This window comes from Ovis canadensis, chromosome 13 (genome assembly GCF_042477335.2).
Source record: "Ovis canadensis isolate MfBH-ARS-UI-01 breed Bighorn chromosome 13, ARS-UI_OviCan_v2, whole genome shotgun sequence".
NCBI classification, from domain to species: Eukaryota; Metazoa; Chordata; class Mammalia; order Artiodactyla; family Bovidae; genus Ovis; species Ovis canadensis.
In genome coordinates, this window is record NC_091257.1 from 34,700,045 (window position 1) to 34,721,470 (window position 21,426).

The 21,426-nt window shown below is 35.9% G+C and overlaps 1 protein-coding gene across 1 annotated transcript in view; it reads right to left on the reverse strand.

Moving 5' to 3' along the window:
* Positions 1-21,426, reverse strand: part of CCDC7 (coiled-coil domain containing 7) — a 304,496-nt gene that overhangs the window by 65,369 nt on the left and 217,701 nt on the right. The window contains exons 39-44 of the mRNA XM_069547384.1: positions 20,084-20,155; positions 15,240-15,323; positions 10,359-10,442; positions 7,016-7,105; positions 3,842-3,964; positions 2,616-2,729 (exon numbers count right to left, since the gene is read on the reverse strand). Of these exons, the coding sequence (XP_069403485.1) occupies positions 2,616-2,729; positions 3,842-3,964; positions 7,016-7,105; positions 10,359-10,442; positions 15,240-15,323; positions 20,084-20,155 (567 nt within the window). The remainder of the gene's footprint in view (positions 1-2,615; positions 2,730-3,841; positions 3,965-7,015; positions 7,106-10,358; positions 10,443-15,239; positions 15,324-20,083; positions 20,156-21,426) is intronic.

Sequence of the window (21,426 nt, forward strand, 5' to 3'; positions counted from 1 at the left end):
GAACCCCAGACAGCTGTGGAAGCCTGGTGCTCATTCACTTGCTCTTCCTCTGACCTACCTCTCACTCCCTCACAGGATGGCTTTTGCTTGGCCCTATCGCTGCCATCTTAGGGAAGGTTGCAAAGTCAAACTGTTCTGCTTATCCACTCTAATGTGTCCAAACTCATCTTTTGCTCCAGTGGAGTGCTGGAACTTCTCCTTGAGAAACCCAGACTTCCATTAAGGCTCTCTTGTCTGTGATGACTGCCCCAGTCAGGGTTATCCAGATTCTCCTGGACCATGGACAAGAGGAGCTGGAACCAGTTCATAAGCTACTGAAGGGTCCACAGTCAGGATGGAGGTCTGTCTTCCTATGACCTGATGCACAGGCATATGGAACTCCTCCAAGTCCCTTGGTGAATGATGCTGGATCCCAGACTCCCACAATGTCACTTTTGTTCATGGATACATGATAAATTTTTATTGTTGATAAGTGGTAGATTAGGAGCAGTATCCTATGCCATCGTGATGCTGATGTCACCTGTCATACATCTGCAGTACAGTCAGTTCTGCATTCCCTCATGGGTTTATTTGTTGTATTATTTTTGGCTATGCAAATTGGCATGCAGGATCTTAGTTCCTGATCATGGATTGAACTGACACCCTCTCAGTGGAAGCATGGAGCCTTAACCACAGGACTACCAGTGAAGTTTCTGGTTTGTCTCTGAATGCATATTCTATAGAGAAAATTATAATTAAAGCATAATCAAATGATGGAAAAGATGACCTAAATGTATGGCTCACTGATATATGCCTGTTTTCCCCCCACATTTTATAGGGGAGTGTCTACTGTGGTGTTAGTTGCTCAGTTGTGTCTGACTCTGTGATCCCAAGGACTGTAGCCTCCTCTGTACATGGAATTCTTCAAGCAAGAAAACTAGAGTGGGTAGTTTTTCCCTTCTCTAGGGGATCTTCCTGACTCAGAGACCAAACTAGGGTCTCCTGCATTACAGGAGAATTCTTTACCATCTGAGCCACCAGGAAACTTTGGAGTCTACCCTTGTCTGTGCTATTGTATTTGTGTGTGTGTGTTTTATGGGAAGTCACATCACAGGAGCTGCCTCTGAAAGAGATTATAGATCCTAAGACAGTGCTATTTGGCACTGATATCAAATTTTAATGAGAATTTGTGGAATTCTTGGAAAAGCACATGTATTTTGCATGGGAGGCGGGTAGGAATCATGGGTATTTGCAGCCAGAAGGAGCGCTGGTGGACTGGATTCAATAACAGGCTCAACATGTTCTTGACTACCTGTATTCATGTGCTCCCACACAACTCTGATCTTGGTAATATGACTTCAGTGAATGCAAGAAAAGCAGACAAACGCAGGCCGAGACTTGAAAATTGCTTGTGCATTGATTGAGATTTGCCCCCATGCTGTGCTAAGGATCCAAGATTACAACGTGAAGACCCCTAAGCCAACAAAATGAAAGATGAGAGACATGTAGCGAGGTCACCTCCAGTAACACTTGAGAAGCTTATTTTCTCTTAGGATCCAAACCACTCTTTTACATTCTGCTTTGTGGCACTGGATCTACATTTATGCTTTGCCAGGTAGCACCAAGTTAGGGTGTGCAAACAGGGCCTGCTAGAGGGAGACTTTTGGAAAAGAACCAAGGAATTTGTTTCTCCCACTTGGTTACCAATGGGCTTCCCAAGAGCTCATGTCCCTTTTCAGTTCTGGTGAACATCATGCCAGCAATGTATCTTTTCCCCAGGAATAGAAATTCTTTCCACGGCACAAATTGTTGGTATTCTTTCCAACTTATTAAACTCTCACCACCCGAGACACTAGCAGTGCTTTGTCTTCAGAAGTACATAGGAGACTTCCTGAAAAATCAGAGATACCAGCACCAGCCAAGCAACATCCTATACTGAAGTCTCTTTCAGCCCTAATAGTGGAAACTTCTGAAACTGCTTTCTCCATGTCCCAGCTCAGACCAGTCTACATTGCTAACTCCCAAATCATGAACTATATACATAGCTATGCTTTAGGCTAAATAGTTTTCTTGGTAGTTATCCAGTAAAATAACACTAACAAATGTGGGAAAAATTAAAATTACATTGAGATATGAGAGATATGATTAATAACTTTGGGCATAAATGGAAAAAAGCAAATAAAAACCCACTAATCTATATGGCTGAAGGTTATTCAGAGAAAAGTATATTTTTCCTCAATTGCTGGTAGAAATGTTAACAGCCCTTTAGGTAAATAATCTGAAAGTATTTTTCAATATTAAAAACTTATAAATGCTTTAACAATATCAATCCTAAGACACTACCCCAAAGAGATAAAAATATCCATATGTAAGAATAGATATTCATGGACACATATAGTGAAAAGTGTAAAAAGTCAATGACCTTCAATAGAAGAATGAGTAAATAAAGAATTCTATATTATGAAATATACTGCCAGTAAAAAGGAGAAATTAAAGTTATTTCATTTTCAGGCTTGCAAGGGTTTATCTAAGGTATTTCTGAAGAAAAAGTAAGATACAAAAAGAAGGAAAAAATACCACAAGAACTATTCTATGTAATTATACAGTATTTTAATATCTTTATATATAAATTTTACCTTCATCATCAAAGGGTGATAAAGTAATTATTTTTGTTTTATATTTACTTGGTGCAATGTGTCTGGCATAGACGTTTTCTTGCTGTAAAAATGTATTTTTGCCTTTAAGTAAATCTATAATAAAATTTAAAAAGAAAGTTATATGAAGTCTGAACATTCACACAGTACTCTCTAAACCCCATGTATTAGTCTTTATGCATTTGTAATGTTTCCCTCCCATAGTTTAGCCACTGGTCGATGACTATTACTCTAGTTTCTACAAATACTTCATCATTTTCTCTTCCTTGTCTTTATTCTGTGTTCCTTGGTAGCGTCCTGCTTTTTCTTTTCCAACTTCACTGAGGTATACTTAGTATATAAAAACACTGCCCAGATGTAATGTGTACATTTTGATGAATTTTGAAATAGCCATACAACCTCTGAAGTCATCATCACAATCAAGGTAACAAACATGTCTATCACCTATAAGACACTTCCCTGTCTCTTTGCTTTCCCATGTGTATCTCATAAAAACACTTGGCACAAAGCACTCATGTCTTAACAACTTTTACTTGCACAATATTTCATTGTTTATTACAGATGTAAAATGTTTCACAGAAGATCTCTAGAATTTACTCAACTAATATAAATGTGACTTTATATCCATTGAACAACTACCCACTTCTCTCTACCCCTAACCCCTGGAAACAAACATTTTATTCTCTGGTTCTGTGAGTTTGACTACTGATAAAATACTAGATTAAAAATGTATTTTAAAAAGTATTGCTGAGATGGCATAAAAACATTCTCTAGAGACTAGAAAGGAATTAAAGCATTTAACTCGAGACTTTCTGCTAAAAAGGGATATGTATATTTGTATGCATATACATTTTTTAATAAATTTGACTGACCTACAGTAACGTGGGTAGTGAGGAGGAAGATAGGTGGGAAGTTTCACAATAAAGAATAATCAAATAATAAAGAGAGCACAATAAAATAGTTTAGAATATATTTGTATAGAGCATCATTATATATTCTTTATGACTGTGTATAAAAAAAAGCTGAGAAAGGAGGGATTGGGATTGTAAAATCATACAAAGGGAACCATTATTAGAATATTGTGTGTTTTCTGTAAGTTTTCTTATTTTCTGGATGTTTAAAATATTTTATAGAATAAAATTTTCAAAACATATTACAAAAGTAATCTAAATAATTAGATATCTATTTTATACTGTTATATCTTTTACCTTGATTGTCAACTTGTGAAAAATTGATCATGTTCATTGAGAATTTACTTCCTGTGATGTGCCCAGTAAAAAACTCTGTTTGATGTTGTGTGGACTTATCTTTGTCTTTAAATAAATTCACTCCTAATGTAAAATTTAAAAAGAAAAATTTCACAAAGACATTATAACTATTTGCACACTACTCCCCATCCTTCACACATTGGTCTTCATTTCGGTACCTGTAAATTTTTCTTTCCACATATAAGTGGTCACTTTTCTATCACTCCAATTTCTATAAACAATTTCTTCATTTTCTCTCCCTTTTTGTTGTTCTGTTTTCTTAGATAGCATCTCACATAATTTCAAAATTTAATCCAATCACCTTTTATATTCATTTCTATATTTGCATATTTATTTCTATATTTGATCTGTATTCTCCTTTCAGTACTTTTTCCCTTAACAATTTATATTGCTTAAATTTTATTCAGGGCATTTAATTATAAACTCCTCATTAATAAGTATAAAATAATTAACTAAATTAATTTTATTCTTAAGATGCATGACATTTCAAATTGGATGTAAATGAGAGCAAATTCTTGGTATGCTTAAGGTTGTTATTCAAAATTGAGAAGAATTAATAAGCAACACTGAAGCCAAAGTAATTGAAAGAACCTACATAAAAATACTCTGAAAATTAAAGACATGGAAAAATGTCTTATAATATACCAAATTTATCACAGCAAAACAGAAAACAAATTTAACCTCTTAGTTCCTACAATTTCAGTTTTACACTTCTAGCTTTTTCTCAGTTAAAAGTTGTCAGTAAATAATTTTTACTTGATTATTTTTAACAGTTTTTTTTTCAGGAATAGAAGTGAGATTATAACAAAATAAAGTATTCAAAAGTAAAGTTTCATAAATCTCGCTTTAAATGTTAAATTTCAGTGAAAACACATATTTTGGTGCTTTAATCTGAGGATTCAGCTACTTTCAAATTCTGACTTTCAGCATCACTTTTGCAAAAAGTTCATTCTTTCACCAAAGAAAAATGTACCTAACCCTGTTACTCCAGGACTAAAGCTGTGTCTGTGAATTGTAAACTCAGCTAGAGAACTTCACTTCAGTAGAGATATAAATTTACACACAAGACTAATTATGTAGAGAAAATTGAATAAAATAACTGCTACATTCCTATTCTTATACCACTTATCAACTATCTTTTTTGCTTTTTCAATTTTAAATCAACACTCTTTTCTAAGCCAGCAAGAAAGTGAGTAGATTAGCAGTTTGAAATACTTAAACCAAGAATATTCTAAGGTCATTCATTAGAGCATTGGATTATATGAATTACTTTCCAAATGTATGAGCTTACAACTAAACAATATCTAGGTAAATTTCCATTGACAGCAAATACAAGACTTTAATACTAATTATAAGATGAAATTTATGAAGATTACTCACCATTAACATAGTTATTGCTATCGTTAGTTAAATCACAGAGAAGACATAACCCATAAATATTAGACTTGACAAATTCTTGTTCTTACCAGGGTGACTTTTATGATGTATCTTGATTTTACTAGTTTCTTTTTCACTTTCAACAGTATCTGTCATGTATTTTTTATCAGTTGCTATAGATATAAAATAAATTTCAAAACACTTTCTAAGGTAACCACTAACACACATGTATGTGTGTCTGTGTATGTAGTACTAAGCTACTTAGTACTTGTTATTATGGAAGACAATATAATATCTGCATTGTACAATCATAAAACATTAGAATTTGAAGGGCTCTTAGCAATCATATAAGCCTCATGATATAGAAGCTTAGAGATATTTTGAGATTTGATTGAGAACTCATACCAAGAAAATACAAAATTGAGCACAAGCTGAGGCCCCATAATTCGTTAACCAGTGCTTTTTCTACATGATGCCATGTCTCACACAAACCTTAATCATCTTGGCGAGTTCACGTTAATGATATAACTGCCAAGTTTACACTAAGAGGACACTCATCCTTTAAGAATATACCTATGAGTGGAACATGGCATTTTTCCCCTGCCCACTGGTCAAGTTACAAACCATGGTCACAGAAGGTTACTACCAGGCAGAAATTCTTTGACTCTCTTAAGAGTGCTTTATGCCATTTTTAAGGTTATGTAAGTCCAGTAGACATTAATGATGCAGAAGAATAGCAAGATACTCTGTGGTCTAAGAAAAACTGTCTATCAGGTCATCTTACAATGCATACCTTTCCGCTGGGGAGCGGGAAGCAGTTAAATCTGCAGCAGTACCAGCACCGGGACTGCATCCCACTCCCTTTGAGTTTTTGTGTGATTTCAAGACTTGGCAGGATTTAGTAACTACAAACTAGGTCAAAGGAGAGGAAACTGCATGAAAGTTATTAAACAAAAATTCATATTGAAAAAGTGGTAAGTAGGACTGGTGGCTTGGGTCAAATAATGTGTCCAGTGTTTTGTGAATGGAAGGTGGTTCCAAAGAACACATACCAAAAGTTGGAAACCTATCCTGAACCTGAAACCGTAAGGCGGATCTTACTATTAATACTTTGTTGTAATGGCTGAGAGCAGGAGAAAGTATTAAAGATCCTACAGAGGAGATATAATTGAGGCTCTCTGGTTTTCTGCCTCCCTTAATATCACACCAAAGATCAAGGAGTGGTGTGTCAAACACCCTTACACCAAGACAAGGGGAAACAAGTGTAAACTATGAACTATGTAACAAGACTACAGATCTCCACTTCACCTGAGATACTGAAAATATGCTTGGTGTTTTAATTATATACAGGGAATTAATAAGCAATGCAATAACTATCTGGTACTTCTTTTAATCCCATTCATAAACTAGACCTTATGCTTTTCCAAATACAAAGCAACTAGCCTGAAAATTAAAAAAAAAAAGTAGCATTTGAAATGCTTTCATTAAGTATATTCCAAGATCACTATACCACTGAAATTTTGAGGATCACTTTTTAAAAGAAGGAGCTCTGAAATTTAAAATATGTAACTAATTTTCCATTGATAATAACTGCTGGAGTTCCAGCAGTTCTAACTTTAGAAGGGAATTTATGAAGATACTGTATCCTGTAATAACAGTATATAGGTACTATAATCAGACTCAAACTCAAACTCTGGAAAAGCTAAATAGGCCAGAATAGACTTGCAATATTCTTACTTTTACCAGGATGACTCTTGGATTGTGTCTTGATACCACTCTTTAGCATACTCCTTCCAACAGCATTTGGGAAGTGCTCTGTATCAGTGTCTATAGCAATAAACAGTTTCAAAACATAAGGTAAATATCAACATATAGTTGTGTGAGTTTGTGTGTAATATTCCTTTAATTAGCATTTTATTATAGAAGAATTATAATGAAATGTCTTACTTACAGAATCGAAACACCTTAGAATTGGGAGAACCATTGGCAACCATATAAGCCTCATTATATTGTACCTTAGAAATGTTTATTAGTTTGACTAAGACTATATAGCCAAGTAGTGATAAAAGTGATTCATAGACTGTTGCCTCATAATTCTTTAATTAGGGCTTTTTCCATAAAACACAGTCTTTTTGCAAATTTAAGTCATCCTAGAGAGTTTATCTTAATTAACATAAGTTTTCATTACATTAAAACTATATTAAAACTACATTGTGTACATTAAAACTACATTCAAATGGTAAGAATTATACCTGGTAAGGCCAGACATGACTTTTTTTTGTTTGTTTCCTGGGCCAAGTTGCCTGGAAAAAATGATGGCCATCACAGTCACAGAATGTTACTGTGAGGCAGAAATTCTTTGACTTTGTCCAGGAATATTTTAATTCCTTTTTTAAAGGTTATGTAAGTCATGGACATAAATTTGAGCAACCTGTGGGAGGTAGTGAAGGAAAGGAAAGCATGGCATGCTGCAGTCCACGGGGTAGCAAAGAGTTGGACACAACTTAGCGACCAAATAACAACAACTATAAATCAAAAGACAACACTGATGGAAAAGTTAACAAGTAATCTGTAGACTGGCACTTTATCCCAGATCTTTTACTTGGGGAAGAGGAAATGAGTAATTTGCACGAATATTAGCATTGGTATTATACCTCTTTCCATTTGAGTCTTTGTGTGATTTTCATCTTTTGATGGATTCAGAAGCAACGATATAGGTTGAATGACAGAAAAAAATTTATTTAAAATAATTTTATATTGCAAAATAAATAATTAGAATTGGTGACTTTGGGTCATCTATTAGGTAAAGACTTTGGTGGGCAAAATTTGGTTCTAATACAGCATATAAGTGAAGGTGGAAACTGTCATATCCAGAATTTATAAACCAGAAGTCCTGCTTTGGAGAAATGACTGAGCCCATGAAAATTTCAAGCGTGTGCTATCTCTGAGGCAGCACAAATTTATCACCACTGCAATCTAAACAGAGGTGAAGACCATGCGGCATCATTACTAAAACCAAAGATACATTAGATTGAGCATTTGTGAAAGTCATATGTGCTATGGCAACACATAACATAAAAGATTAGCAGACTCTAGCTGCTGATGCTTCTCCAACAGAAAAAAATTTAGAAGACCTGATTCATTTGATTTGAAAAAGCAAAGGCTTCTTAGGTAAGTAGGGAGGCAATGGGAATAGCCTTTGAGGACAGATTGAGTTAAACACTGGAAGCCTCAATGATATGTGGTAAAGAAGCCTAATTTATTCAGAGCCACAATTTTCCTTCACAACATCTTCCCATTGCTTTTAAGTATTTAAAGAAAACTCCTATCCTTCTTGGAGTTTACTGTTTTTTAAAAGTTTAACATATAATATGCCCATTTTAAACATGTAATCAATGGTTATTAATATATTTTAAGAATATGTAACAATCACCATAGTCAATTTTAGAATCAACTTCAGAGTCATACTAATTAAATTGTAGGAAAATGCAGAAGCATGACTGACATATAGTTTTATTCCCTTATTCCCATTTTTGTGCTACTGAATTACGTGTTATATGTATAAAATTAAAGACATTATTAAAATTGTCCTTATAATTATTTATGAACCTGTATGATTTTTAAAGAATCTGAGAGACAAAATTAGAGCAAGTTTAGTAAGTATATGTAGTGTTTGTTCTATTAGCTACCATCTAGTGTTATTTACATAATTTTAAGCCATCTTTTCAAATATTTTTACCGCACTCTCTCTCTTCTAGTATTTCCCATTACCTTAAATTCACTGTTTCTTTCTTCAGACTAATTCAATCTCTTCCCTTAGGCAGTATCTTCATTTCATTTATTGTATATTTCAACCACATTTGGTTCTTCTACATTTTTATTTTTAGATGATAATATCTAGTTGATGAAATATTTTCATCATATCTTTGTTTTCTTAAAACAAAATTTCCTTTTTCTATTTATAATAACTATTAGGTCAACCCTGTCTGCTAAATCCAACATCCAAGACTCTCACAAGCATATTTTGTTTCCTGCTTTTTCCTGTGCATGGGTCACAATTTACTATTTTTTTGCATGTCTTAATTTTTTTTGCTAATAACTGGACATTTTAGGGGCTTACAGGGTGGCACTAGTGGTAAAGAACCCGCCTGCCAATGCAGGAAACATAAGAGATGTGGGTTCGATCCCTGGGTCGGGAAGATCTCTGGAGAAAGGCATGGCAACCTACTCCAGTATTCTTGCCTGGAGAATTCCATGGATAGAGGAACCTGGCGGGCTACAGTCCATGAGTTGGGCAACATGTCCAGAGTTGGACATGACTGAAGCGACTTAGCATGGACATTTTAGATAATATATCATAGTATTTCTGGATTCTAATTTGTTTCCCTATATAAGGCTTGTTGTTTAGTGTGTTCGCTTGTTTGTGTGCTTGTTTATTTTCAGTGATTTCTCAGAAGTGTCTTACTAACGTCTCTTTTTTTCCTGAGGTGTGAAGCCTCACCCATTGCTCCTCAGAGGGCACATCATCAGGCATGCACACAGCAGCCTCTTGGTGTTTGTAGTTACAGGGTTCTGTTCGAATGTCTGTTTTCCTTCTATCTCTATTTAGATGTCTTCTTTTAATATCACAGAAAACACCATAAAGAAATGTGTGTAATGCTGTTACTACAGGTCTAATAAAGAGGGAAGTGATAACCACTGAGATGTTATATTCTTCTTATCACATTCCTTAGCTAGTCTTTCTGCACTTGCAAATTCAAGAGAGATGTCTACCAAAGCTGAAAACAGAAAGTGAATAGAATATAATTGGGCATATTTTTTACCAAGCATATGCTAAGTTTATTAAAGGACTGGTTTTTATGGATTACATCCTAAGTGAATGAGTTCTACCATTAATAATATGTAGATAGTTTTACATTGATATTTAATGTAAAATGAATTTAAGGAAAAAATTCTTGAAAATTTCAGCCCATGTAATATTAAAACATAGATGCCGATGTTATTCATGACCCTTGTTTAAATATCTCTAGAGAAGATAAGTAAGCCTGAAATCTTAGATTTGTAAAATTCCTATTCTTACCAAGGAGATTCCTTGATTGTGTCTTGAATCGTCCCTTTATTACACCTCTTCCAGTTTTACCTGTCAAGCCTTGTATATTAGTCCCTGTAGAAAAGAACAAATTTCAAAACACTTTACAAGGTAACTATTTACACACAAACATGTGTGTGCATTTGCATGTGCGTGTTTGTGCACATGCGTGTGTGTATGATTGACCTAAATAGTATTTGCTGTTATGAAAGATGAGTTATATTGAAGTGTCTGGTTTGGAGAATCACAAAACCTTAAATTAGAACAGATGAAGCAATTATTAGTATGTAAGTTACTTTATATTGAAGTTTAGATATATTTTGGATATGACCAAAATCAAACATTCAGGGAATGACAAATGGATGTACCACTTTGTGCCTAACCAGTGCCTTTTCTATAATCCTTTTACCGGTATCTTTTAACCATGTTTAATTCCTTAACCAGTGATTTTTCTCTACAATGCTCTCTTTTACACAAGCTGAAATCATTCCAGAGAATTTATGATAGTAATATAATTTCCAAGTTCGTATCAAAAGTAAAGTTACTCTGTAAGGATGTTCCCAATGAGGCAAAACTTCACATTTTTTTCCCCATCAGGACAAGACATAAACAAGAGTCTTCTTAGTCATAGAAACTTACCATGAGTCAGAAATTCTTTGACTTACCCAGGAAAATTTTAATTCCCTTTTAGGGTACATAACTGTAAATCATGTGGGTATCACTGACTTAAAGAAAAAGTGCCCCTGGGATTCCTTGGGCATATACATTTCATGTCTTGCAAGGAGGAAATGGCAATATTTGTACCAGAACCAGGACTCTGATAGGATCCATTTCCATTTGAATTTTTATGTGGTCTAAAGTTTTTGGTATAATTGACAGCAATTAACCAAGATTGGATGACATAAAAAATACATGAAAGTTAATTTAAAGATATTCATACTGAGAAAGGGCTAATGAGGACTGGAAACCTAAAGGGCATGCATGCAGTTGCATTTTGATGCTAGTGGTTTTAACTGGGCTCTGAATGCTTGTTTCCCTGGATCAAAAAGTTAGTGCATAAAAGTTGGTTCCAGTTGAGCAAGTAAATGTAGCTGGAAACCTGTCATGATCCTGACATTATCCAGTAGAAGACGCCTTTGAAAAAAGGGCTGAGCCCATGCATAAATGCAAAAGGCACTATGATTTTGGCAGCCCAAGTGTACTACATTACATTCTTTACAGAGAAGATACCTCCTGGAACATCAATAACAAAATGAACAAAAATGAATCAGATTGGCCATGTAAGTCTTCAATAAATAACACTTAGTGGGAGTAATAAAATTTATAGCCACAAAAAATTAGGGATTAGCATACATATTTTAGCCACTTTCATCTTCCTCCAGTTAATTAATAAGGAGAATGGAATCATTTGACTCAAGAAAGCAGAGGATCCTCAGATAAGCTGGGAGGCAATCAGAACAGCATTTGATCTCATTGTTGTTCAGTCATTAAGTCATGTCTGACTCTTTGCGACCCCATGGACTGCAGCATGTCAGGCCTCCCTGTCCCTCACTGTCTCCCAGAGTTTGCCCAAGTTCATGTCCATTGAGTCGGTGATGCTATCCAACCATCTCATCCTTCGCTGCCCTCTTAATTTGCCTTCAATCTTTTCCAGCATCAGGATCTTTCACAATGAGCTGGCTCTTCACATCAGGTGGCCAGAGAATTGGAGCTTCAGCATCAGTCCTTCCAGTGAGTATCAGGGTTGATTTCCTTCAGGATTTGATATGGTATATTAACACATATATGTGGAATCTAGAAAAATGGTACTGATGAACCTATTTCCAGGGCAGGCATAGAGATGTAGACATAGAGAACAGACTTGTGGACATAGTGGGGGAAGGAGAGGGTGGGGCAAATTGACAGAGCAGCACTGAAATACATAACACTACTTTGTGCAAAATAGCTAGCTAGGGGAAAACTGCTGTCTAAAAAGGGAGCTCAGATTGGTACTCTATGACAACCTAGAGGTGTGGGATGGGGATGAAGGGGAAGGAGGCTCACCAGGGAGGGAATATATGTATACTTATGGCTGATTCACAGTGCTATACAGGAGAAACCAACAGAACATTTCAAAGCAATTATCCTCCAATTTAAAAAAAGAATAGCATTTGAGGGAAGACTGAGTTTAAGTGCTAGGAATTAAAAGGTTTGCACTAGAAAAATCTTTGAAATATCTCAAAGAAAAAGAAATTTAACAAGGCAAAATGGTTGTCTGAGGAGACTGTCTTACGAATAGCTGAGAAAGCAAAAGCAAAGGAGAAAGGGAGACATACCCAACTGAATGCAGAGTTCCAAAGAAGAGCAAGGAGAGATAAGTGAACAATGCCAAGAAACAGAGGAAAACAATAGAATGGGAAAGACTAGAGATCTCTTCAAGAAAATTAGAGATGCCCAGGGAACATTTCATTCAAAGATGGGCACAATAAAGGACAGAAACGGTAAGGACCTAAGAAACAGAAGAGATTAAAGGGTGGTAAGAATACACAGATACTCTACAAAAAAGTCCAAATGACCCAGATAACCATGATGGTGTGGTCACTCAGCTATAGTCAGACAACCTAGAGTGTGAAGTCAAGTACTACAAAGAAAGCTATATGAAGTGATGGAATTTCAGCTGAGCTATTGAAAATCTTAAAATGATGTCATTAAAGTGCTGCACTCAATATGCCAGCAAATTTGGAAAACTCAGTAGTGGCCACAGGACTGGAAAAGGTCAGTTTTCATTCCAATTCCAAGGAAAGGCAATGCCAAAGAATGTTCAAACTACCTTATGACTGCACTTGTTTTACATGCTGGAGAGATAATGCTCAAAATCCTTCAAGCTAGGCTTCAACAGTACGTGAACCAAGAACTTCCAGATGTACAAGCTGGATTTTAAAAAGGCAGAGGAACCAGAGATCAAATTACCACCCTAGATCATAGAAAAAGCAAGACAATTTCAGAAAATCATTTATTTCTGTTTCCTTGACTATGCTAAAGCCATTGACTATATGGATCACAACAAACTGTGGAAAATTCTTAAAGAGGTGGAATACCAGACCATCTTACCTGCCTCCTGAGAAACTTGTATGCAGGTCAAGAAGCAACAATTAGAACTGGACGTGGAACAACAGACTGGTTCAAAGTTGGGAAAGGGGTGTATAAAGGCTGTATGTTGTCACCCCGTTTATTTAACTTATATGCAGAGTACCTCATTCAAAATGTCAGGCTGGAAGAAACACAAGCTGGAATCAAGACTGCTGAGAGAAATATTAACAACCTCAGATATGTACATGACACCACCCTTATGGCAGAAAGTGAAGAAGAATTAAAGAGCCTTTTGATGAAAGTGACAGCTAGCTTAAAACTCAACATTCAAAAACTAAGATCATGACATCTGGTCCTATCATTTCATGGCAAATAGATTGGGGAAAAGATGGAAACAATGACAGACTTTATTTTCTTGGGCTTCAAAATCACTGCAGGTAGTGACTGCAGCCATGAAATGAAAAGACACTTGCTCCTTGCAAGAAAAGCTATGACAAACTTAGACAGTGTATTAAAAAGCAGAGGTATCATTTTGCTGTCAAAAGTCTGTATAGTCAAAGCTGCGGTTTTTCCAGTAGTCATGTATGGATGTGAGAGTTGGACCATAAAGAAGGCTGAGCACTGAAGAATTGATGCTTTCAAACTGTGGTGCTGAAGAAGACTCTTGAGAGTCCCTTGGACAGCAAGGAGATCAAACCAGTCAATCCTAAAGGAAATCTGTCCTGAATATTCATTGGAAGGACTGATGCTGATGCTCCAATACTTTGGCCACCTGATGCGAAGAGAAGACTCACTCGAAAAGACCCTGATGCTGGGAAAGACTGAAGGCAGGAGGAGAAGGGGGCAACAGAAGATGAGATGGTTTGATTCCATCACTGACTCAGTGTGCACACTCAGTGAGTCTGAGCAAACTCCAGGAGATGGTAAAGTTCAGGGAAGCCTGGCATGCTATAGCTCATGCGATTGCAAAGACTTGGACATGACTTAGTGACTGAACAAAAACAGCGTATATAACTTTTCCATATTTTTATACTGTTCTATACAACTGTTTTTTAAGTCAATTAATAGAAGAACAGGAAATACTCTTTAACACAGTCTTTTGAAGCATGGAATTCTGTTTTTTAAACTTTAACCCATTTCCTTCTATTTTTTTTGACATGAACTTATTCATGTGGTACCCATAAAGTACATTGGAAACATGTATTTTGTTTCACAAAGAAGCAGAAAAAAATGAAAAAACATGGTTGTTTATGGAAAGCTGCACAGGAGGAGAAAGAAGATGGAACAAAAGAGGATGCCACCCAAGAGTCTTGCTCTTCAGACTACAGTATTTATATAGTAACATAAATACAGTTTATACCTTGGCCATCAGGGCCACTCTAATTACTTGAGTGTTTAGAACTTCAGAGCACTATTTTTGTTTCAAGTTTGTTTTCTGTTTCCCAAGAAACAACTTATTGTTTCTTATTATTAAAATAACATATGGTTAACTTTTAAAATTCCACCTACAAGTGAAATCACATGGTATTTGTCTTTCTCTGTTTGGCTTATTTCACTGTATCACTGAATTTTTTATGGATCACTTTTGAATCAAATAAATTCTAAAATTAACAATATGCAGCTAATTCCCCACTGACAGTAACTGGTAGAATTCTAGTAATTATAGGAGGGAATTGATGACACTTTTTAATCCTGTAATAATAGCATATAGGCACTGTAGTCACTAAAGATGCAAAGTTAAACAAGCTTCAAAGAAGCTATTAATAAAAACAACAGGAAACAGACTCAAAATATTGTTCTTACCAAGATGGTTCTTGGGTTGTGTCTTGAATTCACTCTTCAAGAAACGTCTCCCAATAATATCTGGGAATAGCTCTGTATCAGATGCTACAGGAATAAACAGTTTCAAGATACATTTGTAAGCTAAACATTAACATGTGTATGTTTGTGTGTGTGTGTGTGTGTGTGTGTGTGTGGAATATGTGTGTATTTTTATTAGATATTTTTACTATAGGAGAAGAGTTATAATGAAATGCCTGGACTGCACACATAATACCTTTAGAACTGGAAGTCTTATAAACCTCATTATATTGAGGCTCAGAAATGTTCAATGATTTCACCAAGGCCATATATCTAGTATGGAGGAGGAAATGGCAACCCACTCCAGTGTTCTTGCCTGGAAAATCCCAGGGACGGAGGAACCTGGTAGGCTGCCGTCCATGGGGTCGCACTGAGTCGGATACAACTGAAGCGACTTAGCAGCAGCATATATCTAGTAACAACAAACGAAATTGACCCATAGACTGATGCCTCATAGTTCCTTAACTGGGAACTTTTGCATAAAATATAAAGTATTTCACAGATTTAAGTCACCCTAGAGACTTCATTTTTCACTTTTACTTAGTAAATATAATCATCTTGGGTATATAAGAAAACATACATATGGCAGGGATGTACCTGGTGAGGTAGGATATAACACTTTTTAATTTTTACATTTGGCAGTACATTCAACTTCTTTCCTCTTAGTTTCTGACTTTCAAGTTTCATTTAGAGAATTTAGTTATAAATTTACCATTAATAAATAAGTATGAAATAACTAACAATTTTCTTATTAAATAGCAGGACATTTAAAAATGAATGGATATAAAAGAAAGCACTTTTTGCTGTGTCTAAGCTAACTATTCAAAACTGACAAGGATCTCTATTAATAAGCAACACTGAAGCAAAAATTAATTAAAAGAACATAACCAAAAACACTCTTAAGTAAAACACAAAACAAATTTTAACTGCTTGGTTAAACAATTTGACTTTTACACCACCAGCTTTTCTCCACTTAAAAGTTGTTGGAATAAATAAGTTATATTTGACTCATTTTAAACATTACTTTTTTTGGAAATAAAAGTGAGAATGCAATAAAATAAAGGAATCAAAAGCAAATAAATTTTAGAAATCTTGCTTAAATATTAAACTTCAGTGAAAACACATTTCTATGTTTTTATCTGAGGGTTCAGTTAGTTTGCAAGTCTAGTTTTCAGCATCAGTTCTGCAGAAAGTTCATGACCACAAGATTTCCTGCACCAAAGATAAATGTATCTAACTCTGTTACTCCAAGACTAAAGCAGTGTCTGCTAGAGAACTCCAGTTAGTAGAGATACGAATTTACATGCCAACTTAATTATGTAGAGGAAATTGGTAACCAATGAAATAGCTGTTATATTCCTGATCTCATCAACTGGCTTTTTTTTTTTTTCTTTTTGCATGTTAAGCTAGCAATGAAAGTGAATAGAATGGCAGTTGGAAACACTGAAACCAAGCATATTCTAAAGTCATTAGAGCACAGGATTATATGGATTACTTTGGTGGTGGTTTAGTCACTAAGTCGTGTCCTACTCTTGTGACCCCATGGACTGTAGCCTGCCAGGCCCCTCTCTCCATGGGATTCTCCAGGTAAGAATACTGGAGTGGGCTGCCATTTCCTTCTCCAGGGGATCTTCCCAACCCAGGAATCAAAGCCAGGTCTCCTGCACTGCAGGCAGATTCTTTACCAACTGAGCTATGAGGGAAGCCTATGGATTACTTTACAAATACTTAAAAACTAATAACATGCAGCTAATTTTCCACTGATAGTAAATACTAGAGTTTAATTATTAGAGGGAATTCATAAGCATTTTTCCCTGTTAATAACAAAATATAGTTACTGTTGTCATTAATGGTTCATAGTTAATTAAATCCCAGAAAAGACATAAACAATAAGTATTACTTGAAAAACTCTTGTTCTTATCAAAGTGGTTCTTAGTGTCTTTGACCAATTACTTTTTCTCTTCTAACTGTATCTGTCATGCATTCTATATCAGTCTCTATAGAAATAAAACAAATTTCAAGACACTTTCTAAGGTAACCACTAACACATGTGTATGTCTATCATTGTATCTATGTGTAGTATTAAATTAATTAGTATTTGTTATCACAGAAGAGAAATTATATGTCTGCATTGCATGGTCATAAAACATCAGAATTTGAAGGGCTCTTAGCAATCATATAAGCCTCATGATATAGAAGCTTAGAGATGTTTTGAGATTTGACTGAGAACACATACCAAGAAAATACAAAATTGAGCACAAGCTGAGGCCCCATAATTTCTTAACCAGTGCTTTTTCTACATGATGCCATGTCTCACACAAACCTTAATCATCTCAGGGAGTTCACATTAATGATATAACTGCCAAGTTTACACTAAGAGAACATTCATCCTTTAAGAATATACCTATGTTTCAATGCCGGAGGGAGGTGGGGGGGGGGGGTTTAGGATTGGGAACATGTGTACACCCGTGGCAGATTCATGTTAATGTATGGCAAAACCAATACCGTAAAGTAAAATAAAGTAAAATAACTAAATAAATAAAATAGATAACCAAAAAAAAAAAAGACCATGAGGTCAGAGATATTAAAAAAAAAAAAAGAATATACCTATGAGTGGGACATGGCATTTTTTCCCTGCCCACTGGTCAAGTTACAAACCATGGTCACAGAAAGTTACTATCAGGCAGAAATTCTTTGACTCTCTTTAGAGTGCTTTATGCCATTTTTAAGGTTATGTAAGTCCAGTAGACATTAATGATGCAGAAGTATAGCAAGATACTCTGTGGTCTAAGAAAAACTGTCTATCAGGTCATCTTACAATGTATACCTTTCTGCTGGGGAGGGGAAGTGGGTAAATCTGCAGCAGTACTAGCACCAGGACTGTATCCCACTCCCTTTGAGTTTTTATGTGATTTGAAGATTTGGCAGGATTTAGTTAACTACAAGGCAGTGGAAACCCACTCCAGTACTCTTGCCTAGAAAACCCCATGGAGGAGGAGCCTGGTGGGCTGCAGTCCATGGAGTCGCTAGAAGTCGGACATGACTGAGTGACTTCCCTTTCACTTTTCACTTTCATGCACTGGAGAAGGAAATGGCAACCCACTCCAGTGTTCTTGCCTGGAGAATCCCAGGGACAGAGGAACCTGGTGGGCTGCCGTCTATGGGGTCGCACAGAGTTGGACGCGACTGAAGCGACTTAGCAGCAGCAGTAACTACAAACTAGGTCAAAGGAGAGGAAACTGCATGAAAGTTATTAAACAAAAATTCATATTGAAAAAGTGGTAAGTAGGACTGGTGACTTGGGTCAAATAATGTGTCCAGTGTTTTGTGAATGGAAGGTGGTTCCAAAGAACACATACCAAAAGTTGGAAACCTATCTTGAACCTGAAACCGTAAGGCGGATCTTACTATTAATGCTTTGTTGTAATGGCTGAGAGCAGGACAAAGTATTAAGGATCCTACAGAGGAGATATAACTGAGGCTGTCTGGTTTTTCTCCACCTGGTAGAGGTAAGAATGACAAGTACAGCTGATGCCTATATAAGCAAGGAAGCATTAAGAAGAGCATTTAATAGCAGAATTAAGGATGAGGGAACAAAGGGTATGTGCTAGAGGAATCTGTAACCTAGTAAGAATCACAATTTTTCTCCTTCACAATACTTTCTCACTGCTTAATTTATTTTTTACACCTACTTTTCCTGAAGTTTCTAGTACATGAATCACACTTTGTTTCTTTGCCTGTCTCAAATTTTGGGAGATAAATACTGGGCATTCTAGATAATATAAGAAATCTAGATACTGAGTTCCTCTTCTCTTTGGAGGCTTGTTGTTGCTGTTTTCCTCATTATTTGTTTGGTGACTTGGCTGGAATATATGAAAGTGTTGGAAGTGTTAGTCACTCAGTCTTGTCTGACTCTTTGTCACCCTATGGACATTAGCCCACCAGGCTCCTGTGTTCATAGGATTTTCTAGACAAGAATACTTGTGCATAGCCATTCCCTTCTCCAGGGGATCTTTCCAACCCAGGATCAAACCTGAGTTTTCTGCATTGCACGCAGATTCTTTACCATCTGAGCTACCAGGGAAGCATATATTCTGTTGTTGAGAAGTCTCCTTCTCTACAGCATGAAGCTTCTAAGGTTGCTCCTCCCGGAGCATAGACTTGGACAGAGTTACCTTTGATGACAGCTGCTTTTCCTTGTGAGTATCTCTTTCCTTTACTTTTTGTCAAGCTCTCTGCCTCCCTTAATATCACTCCAAAGATCAAAGAGCAGTGTGTCAAATACCATTACACCAAGACAAGGGGGAGCAGTGAACTGTGAGTTACACAACAAGACTAAAGATCTCTATTTCACCAGAGTTACTGAAACTGTGCCTAGTATTTTAATTACTTAGAGGGAGTTAGTAAGCAGTGAAATCTCCATTTTAATTACACTGATAAAACTAGCTTTTCTGCTTATGCAAATATAAAGCAGCTACCTTTCTAGCCTGAAAAAGAAAGTGAATAGTAATAACATTTCAAATGCTTCTGGCAAGCATATTCCAAACTTACCATAGCACTGAATTTCTAAGGATAAGTTTTAAGTGAACGAGTTCTAAAACCTATACTATGTAGCTAATTTTCTACTGTTAGTAACTGCTGGAGTTCCACTAATAATGGGAGGGAATTGATGAAAATATTTCGGCCTGTAATAATAGCATATAGACACTATACTCATTTAGATACAAATTTAAACTCCAGAGAAGATAAATAAAGCAGAAATAGACTTGAAATACTCTTGTTCTTACCACGATGACTCTTGATTTCGCCCTTTAGAGTACTTCTTCCAGTAGCTTCTGCATAGTGCTCTGTATGAGTCTCTATAAGTTTCAAAACACTTTTGTAAGGCATATATTAACATGTGTTTCTCTGTGTGTGTAGTACTCCTTTAATTATGGTTTTAATATTATAGAACAGAATTAAAATGAAATGTCTGGATTGTAGTATCACAAGACCTTAGAATTGGAAGGGCTATAAGCAATCACATAAGCCTCATTATACTGAGGCTTTCTGCCTGCAATGCAGGAGATCCAGGTTTGATCCCTGGGTTGGGAAGATACCCTGGAGAAGGGAATGGCAACCCATTCCAGTATTCTTGCCTGGAGAATTTCATGGATGGAGAAGCCAACTGGGCTACAGTCCATGGGGTCGCAAACAATCGGACACAACTAAGTGACTGACACACAGAGAAATAATGATTTGACCAATGCCACATATCTAGGTAACAACAAAGCTGATTCATAAACTGATACTTCATAGTTCTTTAACCAGAGCTTTTCCCATAAAATACAAATCTTTTGCAAACAAAAGTCATCCTAGAGAGTTTACCTTAATAAATAGTGTGCACGTTAAGAACACATTCACATGGTAAGGATATATCTGGTGATGTAGAACATAACATTTTTCCCCAGGGTCAAGTTGCAAATGATAAGCATCATAGTCACAGGAAGTTGCAGAAATTCTTTGACTTGTCCCGGAATATTTTAATTCTTTTTTTAAAAGGTTATATAGCTAAGTCAAGGAAGTATCAATGATGGGAAAGAAAAACAAGTAATTTGTGGACAGAAATAAAATACTCTCCCAGGTTCTCTTAACACATAGACCTTCTCCCCTGAGGAGCAGGAAATGGGTCATTTGCAGGAATGTGAGCATTGGTACTAAATCCCTTTTCATTTGAGTCTTTACCTGGTTTTTACTTTTTGCTGGATTCAGAAATGATGATCTATGTTCCGTATCAGAAAAAAAAATATTTAAAAGAATTTTATATCGCAAAAGGAATAATCAGAATTGGTGACTCTGGGTCACCTGTTAGGTAAAGTCTTGGGTGAGCAAAATTTGGTTCAAGCTTCATGTAAGTGAAGCTTGAACTTGTTACATCCAGAACTTATACATTATGAGTTTTGCTTTGGAGAACTGGCTGAACCCATGAATATTTCAAGTGTGTACTATTACTGAGGCTGCACAAATTTATCACCACTGTAATCTAAACAGAGGTGAAGACCATGGGACATCATTACTAAAACTGAAGACATGCTGGATTGGGCAGAACAAGTTTTAGTAATTAAGTTACAGCATTTGTGAAAGTAATGTG